General features: G+C 42.7%; 3 protein-coding genes across 3 annotated transcripts; 1 reads left to right on the plus strand and 2 right to left on the minus strand.

Annotated features, from left to right (window-relative positions):
• Positions 1-468: 468 nt before the first annotated feature.
• Positions 469-7,994, minus strand: ndufaf7 (NADH:ubiquinone oxidoreductase complex assembly factor 7). The gene is made up of 10 exons (XM_010749843.3): positions 7,738-7,994; positions 7,243-7,409; positions 6,672-6,752; positions 6,327-6,437; positions 6,036-6,249; positions 5,881-5,939; positions 5,631-5,744; positions 3,186-3,329; positions 1,481-1,654; positions 469-1,296 (listed from the first exon to the last, which is right to left on the minus strand). The coding sequence occupies exons 1-10, from the start codon at positions 7,796-7,798 to the stop codon at positions 1,072-1,074; spliced, it is 1,350 nt and encodes a 449-aa protein (XP_010748145.2). The 5' UTR covers positions 7,799-7,994; the 3' UTR covers positions 469-1,071.
• An 816-nt stretch (positions 7,995-8,810) lies between these two features.
• cebpz (CCAAT enhancer binding protein zeta) lies at positions 8,811-16,393 on the plus strand. Its single transcript, XM_019265762.2, has 17 exons — positions 8,811-9,008; positions 9,675-11,155; positions 11,777-12,008; positions 12,095-12,260; positions 12,349-12,437; positions 12,551-12,604; positions 13,137-13,239; positions 13,323-13,373; positions 13,465-13,531; positions 13,610-13,716; positions 13,898-13,958; positions 14,045-14,241; positions 14,334-14,360; positions 14,440-14,529; positions 14,625-14,692; positions 14,947-15,028; positions 16,188-16,393. Exons 1-17 carry the CDS (start codon positions 8,826-8,828, stop codon positions 16,352-16,354), a joined length of 3,225 nt encoding a protein of 1,074 aa, XP_019121307.2. The 5' UTR covers positions 8,811-8,825; the 3' UTR covers positions 16,355-16,393.
• On the minus strand, positions 15,998-17,284 carry LOC113746941 (protein CEBPZOS). The gene is made up of 3 exons (XM_027284685.1): positions 17,170-17,284; positions 17,040-17,084; positions 15,998-16,474 (listed from the first exon to the last, which is right to left on the minus strand). The coding sequence occupies exons 1-3, from the start codon at positions 17,282-17,284 to the stop codon at positions 16,392-16,394; spliced, it is 243 nt and encodes an 80-aa protein (XP_027140486.1). The 3' UTR covers positions 15,998-16,391.
• Between the last annotated feature and the right edge of the window lie 540 nt (positions 17,285-17,824).

Consider the following 17,824-nt stretch of genomic DNA (forward strand, 5'->3'; position numbering starts at 1 on the left):
CAGTTTCCCAGTCGTGTATCGAACCAGCTCGCTGTGCAGCTTTGCATTAACCAACACGGTGTCAAAATATTGATTTTAAAATGATTTTATTGAATCCGTTCTGGTCCTCCAGAGTTTGTCTGTCTTGATCTTGAACTTGTGTGCACAGAAACGCCTCGTTGCCACCTCAGTGACTAAAATCAGGAACCAAAAGTTCCCTCTGTAGCCTGAAAAGGTTCCTGTGGTTGGACACAGGCGATAACTTTTGGCCTCATAAAGCAGAACTGACTTTTTAAGTCTCAAACCTAAAACGTCAAGTGGTGCAAGTGAGAGAAAGTTCCCGTTGACATTAATAAAGTCTGGAAATCTTTCAGCTCCGTTGTTGCGCTGCAGTCTTTTGTTGTGGAGTTAATAATTCACTCATTATGTCACACAGGAGTTTGATAGTTAACGTGCTGCTGAGTTACAAACAGACAGAAACTCTGAGAAATCTTTATTAAATCGTGTTTAATCTCAAACTGAAGTCGTGCTTTCAAACAGCGGTTCAGTTAAATTCTCTAATTTCTTCCAAATGTCCGAGTCGGCTCATCAAACCTGGTCAAGAAAGAACAAAACACCACGACCCTCCTGAATCAAGGAAACGCTGATAACGATCCTCGGCAGGATGTTTGGAAACGATCATTTAATTACCAATCCTGAACATGATCGCCTCGCTCCGCCGCTCCTCTGGAGGACGGCTGCTTGTCTTGGCAGCGCTGACCCCCCCACATGTGTAACCCAATCTTTTAATTGCTACCGAGAGGAGCGGCGGGCCTCGCTGTGAATGGCTGCTGCACAACTAGTGAGCTCAGCTAACTGCTTCAAGATGTGGACGACGCAGGCCGACGGCCGAGCGGCGGCGAGGGAGCAGGGGAGGGGCGGGGAAAGAAGAGATCCTCCTGCTGTGGGATGACCTCCGACCTCGAGCAGTGTCACAGTTTGCACCAGCCGCTCGGTATCAGGTGACGCAGCGGGCCGGGAGAAAGGTGGATTTGAAATGTTTTAAAGACAGTCTGACTTCTTATTTCACTTCATGTTGAAACCTCGCTCCCGTCAGGAGAAGCTGAGCTCGGTGAATCCGGCCACAGGCAGCGGCGCCGGGCTTTTCTTCTTCTCCAGCTTCAGCCCGTCTGGTTTCTTGGGTTTGGCCAGCCGGCTGTGGTGCAGCAGGCTGAAGAAGTGGAAGCGCTCGCCCATCTTGGCCGGGTTGGTCAGCATGTCGTAGCTGCTTGTCAGCTGCTTCCTGGTGGTCGGGTCGCTGCAGTTTCTCAGCAGAACCTGCAAAGAACCACAGGGCGGTTTAAAAACCTCTGAAGGAACCAGTTTGAGTGAGGACCTCGTTTGCATCTCTGCACACTGCAGCAGCTTCTAACTCTTTGTTTAACCACGCTTCGTTAAATCAGCTTCAACGAGTCCAAAATAATCCTGGTCACAGCATCTTAACGTCCCGAGCTGAACTCACCTGTAGTCGTGAGTCGATGCCCATGTTTTTCAGGAACGTCCTCTGAGTGACGGGTCCCAGACAGGCCACGCCCCCTCCGGCCATCCTCCGCAGGTAGCTGAAGTCCACATCGGCGGTGAGGTCAGCCGAGCCCGGCGAGGACAGGACGTCGTGGAGCTGGTGACCTTTAAAACCCTGAAGAAGAGGAAAGAAGTGAAGCCTCAGATGTTTTTATTTTCTCTCTCTCGGCCTGGATCCGAAAAGATTCAGCTGAGCCAAGAAACGCTCAGACAGCGACCGACTCTGTGATTAAAGCTCCATCAGCTTCATTTCATATTCACATACTTCAACTTAGATTTACAGCATAATGTTCGAATAATAAGAACTCATTTCTTTTAGTAGTACGGATGTGGAAAATTATTCCTGATGTCAAAGAAATTTATTCAGATTTAGTCAAATTAATTTAAAATCATGAGGTGGAAACTGAGAAAATGAAAATATCAGAAGCAGAAGAGAAAAAACTCGAGCCGGGTTTCCTACATCTGTTTCCTTCAACTGTGAATGAAGACACGACCGGACAAACTGTCTAAAAACTGTCCAAAACTGTCCAAAAACTGTCCAAAACTGTCCAGAAATGTCAAAAAACTGTCCAAAAACTGTCCAGAAATGTCTAAAAACTGTCCAGAAACTGTCAAACTGTCTAAAAACTGTCCAGAAACTGTCAAACTGTCTAAAAACTGTCCAAAACTGTCTAAAAACTGTCCAAAACTGTCTAAAAACTGTCCAAAACTGTCTAAAAACTGTCCAAAACTGTCCAAAACTGTCCAGAAATGTCAAAAAACTGTCCAAAAACTGTCCAGAAATGTCTAAAAACTGTCCAGAAACTGTCAAACTGTCTAAAAACTGTCCAGAAACTGTCAAACTGTCTAAAAACTGTCCAAAACTGTCTAAAAACTGTCCAGAAATGTCTAAAAACTGTCCAAAACTGTCTAAAAACTGTCCAAAACTGTCCAAAACTGTCCAGAAATGTCAAAAAACTGTCCAAAAACTGTCCAGAAATGTCTAAAAACTGTCCAGAAACTGTCAAACTGTCTAAAAACTGTCCAGAAACTGTCAAACTGTCTAAAAACTGTCCAAAACTGTCTAAAAACTGTCCAGAAATGTCTAAAAACTGTCCAAAACTGTCTAAAAACTGTCCAAAACTGTCCAAAACTGTCCAGAAATGTCAAAAAACTGTCCAAAAACTGTCCAGAAATGTCTAAAAACTGTCCAGAAACTGTCAAACTGTCTAAAAACTGTCCAAAACTGTCTAAAAACTGTCCAAAACTGTCTAAAAACTGTCCAGAAACTGTCCAAAACTGTCTAAAAACTGTCCAAAACTGTCTAAAAACTGTCCAGAAATGTCTAAAAACTTTCCAAAACTGTCCAGAAATGTCTACAAACTGTCAACAAGACAACAAAATTATAAAATCTGCAGAGAAATCTGGTTGATTTAGATGAAATCTTCTATCTTTAATGTCGTTTAAGTCGTTTTTTATTTAATTATTATTTAGGTATAAATGTTCATCATAGTATTCAACGTTCCATGACTTTAGTATGTACACCTGTACAGTTTTAATGCCATAAGGTTCTATGTTATGATGAACACAACGTATTCCAGTGCAACCACGACCTCGTTTAAAGCTCCAGGTGTCGTGATCAGCTGTTAACAAAGCGTCCGTCTCACTCTGAACGTGTCCGTCTTCGTCCCGTCGTGGCCGTAGTCGGCGATCAGCGCCGCGCCGCCGTCCGCTGCGATCCGCCGGGCCAGCTGCTGGACGATGACTCCGCCCTCTGCACACACCTCCACGTGACCCCGCCTTTCATCTGCCTGGCACACACACACACATATATAAAATACACAAGTACCTGAGGGTTACACACTCATCTTAACCTTTAAACAATCGATAGAGCGTCCCCGTAATTCAGGAACGTCCTCTCTAACGCAGAGATGCAGATAAGTCCTCGTTACGATGGACACACACACACACACACACACACACACACACACACACACACTATAACTCGATCAATAATGAATGGCTTCACTCTCAGTTCATCTCTGCTGGAGACTCCGACCTCAGTCTGACTGTTGTGAACCCCCCGGCCAGGTTTCCACCTTTTTTTTTTTTAAGGTGGACTGAATAATTCAACATTTCAATCACGCTGATTTTTTAATAAATCATTTAGCGATCGGTTATTTATCGAAGCACAAATGTCAAACTGGATTTTCTCTGTTTCATCTGAGTCGACTGAACAAATTTTAGACGATCGTCATCAATAATGAAAACAATCATCAGCTGGAGCCTCGATTCATAATTTATGATCCATCGATTTAAATGTTTGTGACTGTGTTTGAGTTTTATTTCAGTATTTATTAAAAAGTCTGTAGCTGCTCCTCGTCTCTGCTGGAGGCTCAAGGCTATATTAACTACTAGCGAGGTGCATTGTGGGTAATGTAGGCGCCAGGAATGAGTGATTTTTCTTCTGTAAAACAGCGAGTGATTGTCGTTTGATTGAGTGTTCGTTCAAGACGGCGAGTCTGGATGAACTTTTCACTCCACGTCACAAACTAACGACCTCTTTTAGAAGCTCAGTTAGAAACGAATCCGTCTTTTCTTTAAACTGCTCTCTGAAGTTTCTGGTTTGATAATACGGAGGCTGAACTCTCAGGTTCTTCATCCAAACAGACTGAAGATGATGATGAAGATGATGATGATGATGATGTCAGGCCTCTGGCAGGACGTTCAAAGTGTCTTAAGTGAGCCAGAGAGGCCAAATCAAACAGGCTGTGAACGTATAGATGGTATAAACGTGGGCCATAAAAACCAGATGGAGGCTATAAAACAAACCGCAGAGTTTATCTGAGGAGGATTAAAGGTCTCCATGTTCTGCAGAGTGAACGTGAAGCTCGTCTGCATGTTTGAAACTTCTTTTGTGTTCGAGGACGTCTGTTTGTATTTCAGATTATTTCTCCACCTGCACACAGAAACGTCTGAATACAAGTTTATTTATTTAACACGGCGCTCACGGGTCCTTGAACCCGTCATTCAATAGAAATAGTATTTATGAAGTTATTCTGTCACTGGCTGGAACGCGTCATAGATACCGTCCACTGATTGGTTAAAAAAGAAACGATCCCGCCTAGTAACGTTTGTCCGTTCGTCGACTGGTCGGTCTTTTTTACGCGGCGGAACAGAACAACAAGGAATCGCTCTTCCTGCAAAGCCAGCGGCGGGAAAAAAAGGGCGAGTATCGACGTGTTGATGTGTTGATACTCGCGGCTGAAAAATCTAAACAAAATATCGATATATATCACAGGGTCAGCCTTAATGAACACTAGTTTAATTACTAGTAAAAGTTTTTTTTTTTGCAGGTTCATTAACCTCAATCCGTGTCTCAAACAAAGCTGTGCTGGGGCCTTGAATTCCTTGAGGGAACTGGGTCTGGAAAGCTGTTGGAAAAGTCCTTAAATTTAAGAACATGTGGGAAGCCTGATTTGAAAAGGTGCGTTTCAAAACATGAGTTCAGTCAGAAAACTGATTTTTGATCATTAATTATTGGAAAAAAAGCCAAATATTTTCTGTTTTATAACACTGTGCATTAAATATGATGAACTTCAGACTGTTCATCGTTCCTCTGTATCATCTGATTGTTCATGTCTCCGTCTATAAAACTGTTTTAAACTACAAAACGCGTGAACTGGACTGACTCGTGTTTGTGTCGGGCCACTGCTCGTCCTCATTAATCAGCCCAGTGAGCTCCGATAAAGCTGCTGCTGCTTTTAACGCCGTTTAACCGGAAATCTGTTACACAAGTTTGCACTCCACTAATTGAAAATCCAGACAGACGGCCTGATCCTGATCCTGATCCTGATCCTGCTGGTCTGCCCGCTTCTATTTCAGAATCTTTGACCTGTCAAATGTTCTTATTGGATCTTTTAGAGTTTTGAAGTTAAACTATAAACACAAAGTTCTAGGTTAGAAGAAGATGCTTGATGAAAACTTCCACTCAGTCGTGGTCGTTATAAAAATAAAACATAATATTAATTATATAAAACATATTTTACTTTGTTTACACATGATGCCAGCTGTGCTGGGTCACATGACCGAGTCGCTCAGGTACTACTGACCTGTACGAGCGTGGACGAGGCCGGAGTGGGAGACGGTGCCATGACGAACCTCAGCCGGTCCGGTTTCTCCGGGTCGATGTCCACCATCACCTCCCTCCAACCTTTCGGTGTCCGCTGCCCAAAACAAAGAAAACTCAACTTTGATTCTTCAGAATCAGATCCTCACTCGGCTGCTGCTTCTTCTTTCTCTTCACGTGGCCGTGCTGCCATCTGGTGGTCGTGTTCATAACAACAGAGACTTTAAACTGACCTGAAACTTGTGGATCGGCAGAGCGTCGAAGAACTCGTGAGCGAGGAAGATGCTGAATCCTGCAGAAAGAAATTAAACTAAGATCATTAAACTCTTTAAGACGATGAGGACGTGTGTGCTCTGTGATTCAGGTGTGTGCACGTTCGTGTCCGTACCTGCAGGGACGTCGTCTAAGCGGCGGTACCAGGACACCGGCAGCCCGGCTGCAGTTTCCCCGTGGCGGTAAACGGGCTCGTCCTCGCTGTCGGCCTCCTGGCTGCTGTTCCCGGTCAGACTCTGGGCCTGAAGACGACTCAGCACCGGACTCACCTCGACCAGGTGGACGGACACCGAAGCCCCGCCGAAGACGGACCGCAGCTGACTGAAGACCTGAAGACAGAAACAAACACGTCACTGCTTCATTCTGCAGACGACACGATGACGACTGAAAGAATAACTGCTCGTACTCTGAGGACGTCGCTGGACAGAGATCCTCTTCCAGGCCCGAGCTCCACCAGCTGCAGCTGTTTGGGTTGACCCGCTCCCATCCACTCACTGATGATCCACACGCCGATCAGCTGACACAGACAGACACGTTCAAGTTTTCCAGGACTTTGCAGGATTTCCATGTTTATTAATTAACCATCTAACAGTGACGCGGAAAACTGAATTAACTGTAGTGGGTTGAAATCAAGGATTTTTCAAGGACCTTGAATTCCCTTACATGCATCACCTGGAATATCAAATTAACTTAAAGTTCTCAAACTCACAAACTTTCAAGGATTTCAAGGAGCCGTGTGTTCTCGCCTCACCTCTCCGAAAATCTGACTGATCTCAGGCGACGTGATGAAATCTCCGTCCGGTCCGAGCATGTCGTTCTTCACGTAATAACCCTGAGGGAGTCGTTCACGTTAATAAACTTTTTACAAACTTTTATTTTCTATATTTTACATTTTAATCCGGATGTGATGAAGCTGCCGGTTGGTCGCTATGGAGATTTGTTGCTAGGTGGTTACTAGGGTATGTGCAGTGGTTGCTATGGTGATTCTTGGTGGTTGCTAGGGATTGGAGAGTGGTTTTCAAAATAAAAGTGTTTTGACAAAATTTAAATCAATGAACAATGATTGGGTTTGTTGCTAGGTGGTTACTAGGGTACGTGCAGTGGTTGCTATGGTGATTGCTAGGAATTGGAGAGTGGTTTTCAAAATAAAAGTGTTTCCACAAAATTAAAATCAATGAAATATCAAACAGAGGGCAGACAGGACGGGGTATCTGTCTGTCGCCCCCCAGTGGCCAAACTCGATAACGACAGAGGGGGCATTAAGCTTAATCTATCATTAGTACTACAAAATAAAAGTCAGGAGGACGTCCCTGCAGACTCACCGTCACCGGGTTGGTGAGCACCTCTCTCATGTACTCCGCCACTGTGACTGGACCTGTGGCTTTTATTTTGGAGGTCAGGTGTCTGAGCATGGAGGCTCTGGGCTTCTCCTGGTCTGATGATGATGGAGAGCTGCAGAAGAGTCTGGACTGAGCTGCTCGCCATCGCCCTGACAACCACACGGACAGGAAGCACAGAGATTAATGATGATGAAGAAGAATCACAGTTTAAAGAGTTTAAAGTGACTTTATGATTATTTGAGTTTTAACATTTTAATGGTGATAATTCAGTGTTAACAGGAGTTATAATTTAGTAAACAGACTTCATTCTTCAACAAAACGTGAAATTATGTCAAAACATCACAAAAAAACATGAAAACATCACGTGACATTGAGGCTTCACAGCATGGACAGTGTGTCTCATGACACGTGGACACAGATGTGACTGTTGTCATGACAACCTGAGCTCAGGGGACAGGTGAGCTGTGCTGCACTCACCTGCTGCAGGTAAACTGATGAAGACTCTGCTGAGCAGCTGCGTGTTAAAGCTGAACCTCATGCTGCTACCTGTGCACGTGCAATAACAACAACTACACTTTCTACCGTTTCCGGTACAGACGACATAAATAAATAGATAAATATAAATAAATATATTAGTGTGTGTTTGTAGTTTGAAGCAGCTACAAACTACAAAGTCCTCGTGAAGGAGACAGATGCTAACGCTAACAGCGACAAACGTCACGTGAAGTCAGTGAGACGAGTTTCCGGCTTTTAACCTTTCACAATAAAATTATTTTGTCGGCCATATTTGTAGTTTTTTTACACTGAATATCAAACAAATCAGATTAAATCTGAAAGTTTTTATATTTTTCGTTTTATATGTGTGTTTATTCATCAACAAGACGTGATTGTAACGTGTAATCCATAGAAATCAACATTAAATGGGTGTAATTGCAAAATGTAAATAGTAAAATTTTATTTTTGATGTATTTTTAGTACAAAAAAGCAGAAAAGAGCAGAAAATATAAACAGCAGTTAAAACTACAGACATTAAGTACGGGAACAAAACATATAAAATAAGATAATTATCCAAATATTTTGTTTCATGTGTAACATTTCAAATAAATTACAATTGATTTTCTTGTTTCTAATCTTAAATTACAGTAATTAGGTGTCATATAAATAGAATTATTTTTTTTTTATCTTATTTTGAAAGATGTTTCATGCATTTCCGGTACCATCCATTCAGAGACGTTCTTTAACGGCTCGTCCAATCAGAGAGTTTGTTTGTAGCTCGGGAGCTACAAACAAACTCTCTGATTGGACGAGCCGTTACAAAGTCACGTGTTCCGTCACCTTCTCGTATATCTGCTGTACGACATTTAAATTTTAAAAACGTTAAATAAACAGATTCACGGTTCACGTGAATTTATTATTATTCATTTATCTATTATTTATTTATTTATTTGTTTATTATTTGTCCACGTTTTATTAAAAAATTTAAAAAAAAAAAAAAAAACGGAAACCCTGACGTGACGTCTCCTTCCACATCCGGGTCACGTCTTCCTCATGCTGTAGCATCAAGCATGGCAGCCAAGAAGAAACAGCGACAGAGACTGAGAGAGACGAGGAGGCCCGAGGAGGAGGACATGGAGGAGCAGGAGGAGCAGGAGGAGCAGGAGGAGCAGGCCGGGGGTGGAGGCGGCGACAGACCGAAGAAAGAAGAAGAGTTCAGCCTGGAGGAGGTGCTGCGACTCGGAGGAACTCAGGTGAGTTTGAGCTCAGGTAACAAACATGACGCAGACACAGGTAAACATCTGAGAAACGTTCAGGTAACGTTAGAATAACCCATCCACAGTGCGCCCATCACCAACATCGATCAGCTGATCAGTTTACCTCAATGATCGATTTGAATTTCAAAATAAAAGCTCATAAAACTGTGAAAAATGTCAGTTTTTAATAAGAAAAACAGAGAAAGTGAAAGTTTCTCTATTTTATAGATTAGATTAGATTAGATTTACTTTATTCATCCCACCATGGGGAAATGTACGTGTTACAGCAGCAGAGGAAAGTGAAGCAAACACTACAGAGTTAGAAACAAACACAATAAACAGACAGAAATATCTATAACCTACAATAAACAGACAGAAATGTCTATAACCTACAATAAACAGACAAATATCTATAACCTACAATAAACACGAAAAATAATCAACCTTCAAACAGACAAGTACTGAGGATAAAAGTGGCATGATGTATAAAAAGAGTATTGCGATGTAAAGTGACCATAGTGTGAGAAACATTGCAAAAAAAGTGACCATGATACAAATAATAAATATTATTGCAGGAGTAGTAGTAGTTCTAACTTTTTTTGTAGTAAAAAATCAATAAATTTACAGTTGTATCATCTTGTTTGTGTTTGTTTTCATCCGCAGGCCGATTACGTGATGCTCGCTGGTCTGGACGACTCCAACGAGCTCGTGGACGGAGGCAAGAAAGGAGCGATAGACGACCTGGAGGAAGGCGAGTTGGAGAAGTTCATCACCAAGCTGGGCATCCGGGCGTACGGCGGCGTGCAGGTCATCGCAGACGAGCCCGAGCCCGAGGGCGACCGCGGCGAGGAGGAGAGCGAGGAGAAGAAGGCGGCGCAGGCGAATAAAGAGGAGCAGGCGGCGAGCTCTCAGCAGGAGGTGAAGAAGAAGCAGGAGGTGGAGGTGAAGAAGGCGAAAGACGTCGGGAAGAAGGCGAAGCAGAACGTGAACGTGTTCGAGTTCCAGCAGCGGCAGGTGCTGCTCATCAAACCCGGGGGGAAGTGGTTCGACCTGGAGTACACCGCCGAGGGCTCGTTGGCCCAGCAGGACGCCTCGCTGGTGACCCGGTACAAGGCGCTCGCCCAGCAGCTGTTCGACGCCGAGGTGGCGCTCTACAAGAGCAAGAAGAACCTGCAGAAAGGAGCCAACTCCAACTGGATGAAGACGGTCGTCTCCTCCGGCGTGCTCGCCGACAGGATGGCGGCGATGACGGTTCTGATCCAGGACGCTCCGGTGCACACGCTGGAACACGTGGAGAACCTGGTGGCCATGGTGAAGAAGAAGGGCAGCCGGCGGATGGGTCTGATGGCGCTGGACACGCTGCGAGAGCTGCTGCTGTCTGACCTGCTGCCGGAGAACAGGAAGCTCCGCACCTTCGCCCAGCACCCGTTCGACGAGCTGGAGGAGAAGGCGAGCGGCAACCGCGACTCCCGCGACCGCCGCCTCATCCTCTGGTACTTCGAGCACCAGCTGAAGCACCACGTGGCCGAGTTCGTGTCGGCTCTGGACACCGTGGCTCACGACACGGTGGCGGCCACCAAAGCGAAGGCGCTGGCCACCGCCCACGAGATGCTGTGCAGCCGGCCGGAGCAGGAGAGGGCGCTGCTGATCCAGGTGGTCAACAAGCTGGGAGACCCCGAGTACAAGACGGCGGCCAAAGCGTCGTACCTGCTGGAGACGCTGCTGCACAAGCACCCCAACATGAAGGTGGTGGTGTGCTGCGAGGTGGAGCGCCTCATGTTCCGGCCCAACATCAGCCCGAAGGCGCAGTACTACTCCGTGTGCTTCCTCAGCCAGGTGATGCTGAGCCACGACGAGGCCGAGCTCGCCGCCAAGCTCATCACCATCTACTTCTCCTTCTTCCGCGCCTGCGTCAAGAAGAAGGACGTGGAGTCGAAGATGCTGAGCGTGCTGCTGTCGGGCGTGAACCGGGCGTATCCCTACGCCGGCACCGGGGACGAGAAGGTGAAGGAGCAGCTGGACACGCTGTTCAAGGTGGTGCACCTGGTGAAGTTCAACACGGCCGTGCAGGCGCTCATGCTGCTCTTCCAGGTCATGGACTCCCAGCAGACCTGCTCGGACCGCTACTACGTGGCCCTGTACAGGTAAGACCGCCCTCACCTGTCGGATCAGCAGTGTTTGATCAGAACTGTTTTAGATCTACCTGACGACAGGTGAGCAGCCTGAGACAGGAAGAGTTTTTAATAGGGTTGCAAGCTCGGGAATTTTGGAAGTGATCAAAGTTATTATTCTGAAATTTTATAAATTATTTATATTTATTGTTTTATTTGTTACATTATTTTTTATTATATTGATTTATTTCTTTTTATTATATTTATTGTTTTTGTTTATTATCTGATTCTCTTTTATTCCTTCTTCTATGTATTTCATTTTTTGTTTAATTTTTATTTATTTATTTAGTATCATTTATTTTATTATTTTATTTGATTTTTTTCTTTTATTATATTTATTGTTTTTTTGTATTTTTATTTTATTTTTTATTATATTGTTTTTTTATTTATTGTTTTTAATTTTATTTCTTTTGTTATTTCTCATTTCTTTTTATTATTTATCTATAATTAATTATTGTTTGTTATTACATTTATTAGTTGTATTTATTTATCCTTATTAATTATTTATAATATTATTTGACATCATCTTACGTTTCATAAAGTTCTAACTCCAGCTGATGACTTCACTTCCTCTTCCTCTTCCTGTTCCTGCAGGAAGCTGCTGGACCCCGGCCTGTCCTCGTCGTCCCGTCACAGCATGTTCCTGAACCTTCTGTATAAATCTCTGAAGGTGGACATCGTGCTGCGGCGGGTCAAAGCCTTCGTGAAGCGTCTGCTGCAGGTCAGCGCCGAGCAGAACGCCAGCTTCGCCTGCGGGGCGCTGTTCCTCGTGTCGGAGCTGATGAAGGCCAAACCGGGTCTGAAGATTCTGCTGCAGGAGGACGCGGTAAGACGGACGCAGCGCGGCGAGTCCCGGCACAGACGAGCTGCTGGAGATCGCTTCTAAACGTGTTTTATGTAAAATTCACACAGGACGGCGAGGAGGAGGCGTTCAAAGACCTCGCCGAGGAGAAGGACGATGATGACGACGATGATGAAGAGGAGCGCTTTGTGGACGCTGATAAACAGGAAGGAGTGACGGCTGAGACACAGGAAGCGAAGCCCGCGGCATCATGGGTACATCACCAGAACCTGGAAGGTCCGTGAGACGATGCAGAACGTTGGAAACATTTTTAATGTTCAGATTCATATTTTCTGCTGAACATTAACTTCCTGTTCACCTCCAGGAGGGAAGAGCGTGCAGAGCTACGACCCGCTGCACAGAAACCCGTTATTCTGTGGCGCCGACCACACCACGCTGTGGGAGCTGCAGAGGGTGAGACACACACACACACACACACACACACACACACACACACACAGTGTGACCTCATGAGAATCAAAAGATCAAATCATAAAATAAAGTTTTGTTTGTCTCTGTTTCTGCAGCTCGCACTTCACTTCCACCCGTCTGTGTCCCTGTTTGCCAAAACCATCCTGGAGGTAACATTACCGTAACTTTACTGTAACTTTACTGTAACTTTACTGTAACTTTACTGTAACTTTACTGCAACTTTACTGCAACTTTACTGTAACTTTACTGCAACTTTACTGTAACTTTGCTGTAACTTTACTGTAACTTTAGAAGACGAAAGAAGAAAAATGATTGAACGAGTAAATGAACGCTCAGTGTTTACTGTCGCTGCCTGACTGTACTTGTACTTCTCTCGCTCGAAGCATCGTCTCGTTCCGCTTCACGTCACTACATGGCCGAACTATAACACACTGACAAGTCCAGTCACGTAGCGACAGTAAACATTGACCGTTCATTTACTTGTTCGTTCGTTTTTCTTCTTCTCTCACATAAAAAACACTGTGCACCGGCATTAATAGTCCCCGGTAATTCACTTCCATTATTTGCATTGTTGTTTTATTTGCAGCAGCGTCTCTTTTGTTTGCAGGCTCCCGGCCACCGTACTTTTTAATTTGAAGGTATTTTTTGTTCTATATAAAGACGTGTTGGTGTGTTTCACAGGGAGAGTTCATCTTGTACTCCGGGGACCCTCTGCAGGACTTCACCCTCATCAGGTTCTTGGACAGATTCGTCTTCAGGAACCCGAAACAGCAGAAAACCAAACGTGAGACAGATTCAAACATTCAAACATTTCCTGACGTAATAATTATTATCTGTTTATTTCATGTTCATGTTTGTTTGTTGCAGAAAACGCAGCGTTGATGCCCAAACAGAGGTTACCTGGCAGCTCGTTAGCAGGTGAGTCTTTATGTTGAATTCATATTTCATGGTCACATTAAACATGTTTTTGTTTTTCATGATTTTTTGACGTTATGTTTGTGTCCGTCAGTGAACAGCGAAGAGTTTCTGTCTAAAGACGAAAGTCAGATCTCTGTGGACGAAATCTTCTTTTACCGGTGAGAACAAACTTTTTATTTATATGTTAACACGTTAACGAGCAGCGAGCGTGACGAACGTGTGATTGTGTCTGTCAGATTCTTTAAGAAGCGTCAGCAGGAGAAGCAGCTTCGTCGGCCACGACGGGACGGAGACAACGACAGCGTGGAGGACGTGGACGATGACGAGTTTGAGAAAATACTCGGTGAGTCAAGACGCTCAGACAAAACAACGTTTGAACAAATAATCAATAATAAACTGAATCAATCTATGCTTTTATTTTGAAATTTAAGGATCAAATGAGTCCTTTGGGTCCTTTCTTTAATTTCTGAATGAATAATAATGATTTTCTAAATGTTTGAACTCATCGTGGTAACTTTGTTCAGATTCCTGTGAGGGAGACTCGTACTTCACTGAGATGGAACCAGGCGATCTGGACTTTGCAGGGTGAGAACTGACAGACGATCAGCTGCTTTTCACTCTCATGTATTGATCAGTGATTAATTAGTGCGATTCCCTCGTCGTGTCTTCAGGAACGTGAAGAGTAAAAAAGGGAAGAAAGGCGACAAGGACTCGGACGATTCGGACGACTCGGACATGGACGACCTGGACGACGAGGAAGTGTCTCTGGGCAGCATGGACGAGGAAGACTTTGGAGACGAGCTGGAGGACGAAGGAGGGACGTTCATGGACCCTGACGGAGGCGGAGACGACGAAGATGATGATGAAGGTTTGTAGTTTTATTTTGTTGATTATTATTAAAATCACTGCAAACCTAAAAACTTATTTAAAAGGTTTTTAATGTTTTGAATCTTGTTTCAGTTCCAGAGCTGGACGAAGACTTTGACGGTGAGTTCCAGATAAATATGACGTGTATGTGATCGAACCTTTAAATCAAATATTAAACCTTCCGTGTTTCTCTCTGCAGCTTCAGACGACGACGTTCCCGACATCACGCCTCGAGCCAAGAAAGGCAAACGGAAATCCTCAGAGGAGCTCGACTTCTCTGGATCTTTGGGTCAGTCGAACTTTTCTTCACATTTATTATATTTCAGTTTTCTGATGTTCCAGCTGTTTTAACGTCGTCTCATTGGTCGCTACTCCCTCTCTCAGGGTCCAATCAGGGGAAGAAGAAGAAGAAAGGAAAGAAAGACAGAGCCGCATTCGCTTCAGCTGAAGAGGTGAGAGCGTGAAAAGACTTCTGGAAAAACATCAGACTGGCTCATACTTCAGTTTAGGGCTGCAACTAATTATTCATTACACTAGAAATTAATCTGTCAATAATTTCTTGTTGTCTGTAAAATGTCAATTTTAAAGTTTTGCTACTTCCGGGGCGTTTTGCTGAAGTTTGGATTAATCAGCTGATGCTTTTGTCTCTTTAGTTGATCAGATTTTTAAACCTCAGATCAACTAAAATGTGTTTGTTGTTTTTCAGTTCGGCTCTCTGCTCGACGAAAACGCCGGCTCGAAGTTCGACAACATCGGGCTGAACGCCATGGCCAACACCGACAAAGCAGGTCAGTGACCGCGACCTTTGACACGACACACAAACAAACAAACAAACACAGACCGTTTTCAGTTCAAACTCTGACTCTTTTTTCCTTAAATTTCTGATTTTTTCCTTAAAATATAGATTTTTTTTTTCTTAAAATACTGATTTTTTTTTTCTTCAAATTCTGATTTTTTTCCGTCAAATTCTGATTTTTTTTCTTCAAATTTAGATTTTTTTTCTTCAAATTCAAATTTTTTTCCCCCCTGAAATTCTGATTTTTTTTTTCCCCTAAAATGCTGATTTTTTTTTTTTCTTAAAACATTGATTTTTTTCCTTAAAATTCTGATTTGTTTTCCTTTAAAAGTCAATTTGTTTTTTGAACTTTTTTCCCCCTAAAATTCGGACTTTTCTTCCACTGAAATTATGATTTTTTTCCTTCAAATTCTGTTTTTATTTTCTTAAAATGTAGATTTTTTCCCCCCTAAAATTCTGACTTTTTTCTCTTAAAATAATGTTTTTTTCCTTTAAAATTCTGATTTTTTTCCCCTTAAAATTCTGACTTTTTTCACCCTACAATTCTGACTTTTTTTCCCCCTTAAAATTCTGACTTATTTTCTTAAAACACCGATTTTTATCCTTTAAATACAGATTTTTTTTTCCTAATTCTGTTTTTTTTTTCTTAAAATTTAGATTTTTTCCTCCCATAAAATTTCTGACTTTTTTCCCCTCAAAACTCAGACTTTTATGACCTTTTCAAGCTTTATTGTATAGAGACAGCTGAAGAGTGACAGGAATGTAGAGAGAGAGACAGTTGTGAATGACATGCAGGTCAGATTTGAATCCTGGGCCGCTGCAGCACGGACGGAGCCTTTGTACACAGGCCGGACGCTCTATTGACGCGCCTTAAACATATTTTCTTTCATAAATATTTTAAGTGTAATATAAATGTTGTACGTGTCAGTAAATCTTAAAACTGAAGAAAAGACGAGATGAATTCAGACACCTTGACGTTTTATTCAGTTTGCTGGATACCAGCTTCGTTCAAACTTCTCCACAGAGACAAAAATCATTTTTCTAAATAACCGTCTTCAGCTCAGTAGCTTCAGATCTTCTCGGCCGTTCTCTGTAGAGAAACATGAGGACGAGCGTCCTCGTCTGTTAACTCTTCCTGTCTGTCCCTGCAGGCCTGAAGCAGCTGAAGTGGGAGGCTCAGCGTGACGACTGGATGCAGGACCGCGACGTGAAGACGCTGCGCAGGAAGAAGACGATGTTCAACAAGAAGAAGTCGTTCGGCCGAGCGAGGACGGGAGGAAGAGGAGGGAAGACGTTCGGGAACAGGAAGAGGAAGTAGCAGCCGTCCGTCTGTCGTGGGTTTCTAACCACCGGCTTCAGTCCTGTTTGGACGCCCAGGCCTCCTGGTCTCTCTCTCGGATGCCGTAGACGCCCGCCCACTCGTTGGACTGGTAGTAAACTGAGAGGAAACAAAGAAGAGCTGCTTCAGATCAGCTGTTTGACTCGTTAACCATCTGAAGACCAGCCTGTTTGGACGTTGTCATGGTTACATGTGTCTCATGTGTACAGATTATTCATATTCAGACACAACAATAACAAAGAAATGTGAATGTTTGTTTAAATATGTAAACAACTTTTTCAAATCTGATTATTAAACAAAATGTTTTCTGTCTTTACTCGTCTGTTAATTATTTCCAAATGTTTTAGTTCAATGTTTAAATTAAAGATGAACTATTTTTAAAAATCTATGAAACGTTTGAGGAACAAAAAATAAAATAAAAATCAGTTCGAGCATCTTAACTATGACATTTAGTGTTTTTATGTTTTGGACTTTTTTTTAAACATTTCAGGGGTCAAACTATAAAACTAAAATAATCATTAGTGGCAGACTGATTTCTATTTTACAGCTGACAGAAAAAACAACATCCTGAGAAGATTTTCAAAATAAATCATAAATCAGCAGATTCAGGATCAAATCTGCCTGATGGTTGAAAGTTTTATAAATTTTAACAGTCTGTGCTCACCTTCCAGCACTGATGGAAACTTCCTGCTCATGGTGCTCCTGAACTCTGCAGGTCGGGGAGAAGAAACAGGAACTTTTAGAAACATTTAACAAACGTTTCCATAACCTTCAGCATGTCATGTCTTGTTCACCTGGACTGTCGTTCATCTTGTGGAACAGACCGTACACGCCGAACACGCCCAGCAGCTCCACGGCGATCACGGCCTTCATCAGCTTCTGGGCCAGAGGAGCCAGAGAGGAAGACATCTGATACAAACACAAACAACTTTATTTACACACACACTGGTACAAACACAACTTTATTTACAAGCACTCATATTAACACAACTTTATTTACACACTTTTCAATTTATTTTAGCACGTGATGAAAGTAAACACGTCTACTTTTGTCTCAATCCAACTTATAAATATATTAATAATATATGTTATATATAATTTTGACTTAAACTGACTTTTAATCAGATTTTTTTTCTTGAAACACCGATTTTTTTCCTTAAAATTCTGATTTGTTTTCCTTAAAATTCAGGGTTTTGTCCCTCAAATTCAGATTTTTTTCTTAAAATTTAGATTTTTTTTTCTTCAAACTGATTTTTTTTCTTAAAATTCTGTTTTTTTTCCTTCAAATTCTGACTTTTTTTCCCCCTAAAATTCTGACTTTTTTTCCCCTGAAATTATGATTTTTTTTTTCTTAAAAATTCTGTTTTTTTTTTCATCAAATTTAGATTTTTTTTCCTTCAAATTCTGATTTTTTTTTCTTAAAATTCTGTTTTTTTTTTCTTAAAATTC

The sequence above is a fragment of the Larimichthys crocea genome, chromosome XI, assembly GCF_000972845.2.
Source record: "Larimichthys crocea isolate SSNF chromosome XI, L_crocea_2.0, whole genome shotgun sequence".
NCBI lineage: Eukaryota > Metazoa > Chordata > Actinopteri > Sciaenidae > Larimichthys > Larimichthys crocea.

Coding starts and splice junctions, on each gene's coding strand:
- ndufaf7 (XM_010749843.3), bottom strand. CDS start 7,798: ATGAGGTTCAGCTTTAACACGCAGCTGCTCAGCAGAGTCTTCATCAGT. Junction 5,940..6,035: donor CTTAGACGACGTCCCTGCAG/GTACGGACACGA, acceptor TTCTTTCTGCAG/GATTCAGCATCTTCCTCGCT. Junction 1,297..1,480: donor GCATCGACTCACGACTACAG/GTGAGTTCAGCT, acceptor GGTTCTTTGCAG/GTTCTGCTGAGAAACTGCAG.
- cebpz (XM_019265762.2), top strand. CDS start 8,826: ATGGCAGCCAAGAAGAAACAGCGACAGAGACTGAGAGAGACGAGGAGG. Junction 12,009..12,094: donor TTCTGCTGCAGGAGGACGCG/GTAAGACGGACG, acceptor AAATTCACACAG/GACGGCGAGGAGGAGGCGTT. Junction 13,240..13,322: donor GAAACAGCAGAAAACCAAAC/GTGAGACAGATT, acceptor TGTTTGTTGCAG/AAAACGCAGCGTTGATGCCC.
- LOC113746941 (XM_027284685.1), bottom strand. CDS start 17,284: ATGTCTTCCTCTCTGGCTCCTCTGGCCCAGAAGCTGATGAAGGCCGTG. Junction 17,085..17,169: donor CAAGATGAACGACAGTCCAG/GTGAACAAGACA, acceptor CCCGACCTGCAG/AGTTCAGGAGCACCATGAGC. Junction 16,475..17,039: donor GTTTCCATCAGTGCTGGAAG/GTGAGCACAGAC, acceptor GTTTCCTCTCAG/TTTACTACCAGTCCAACGAG.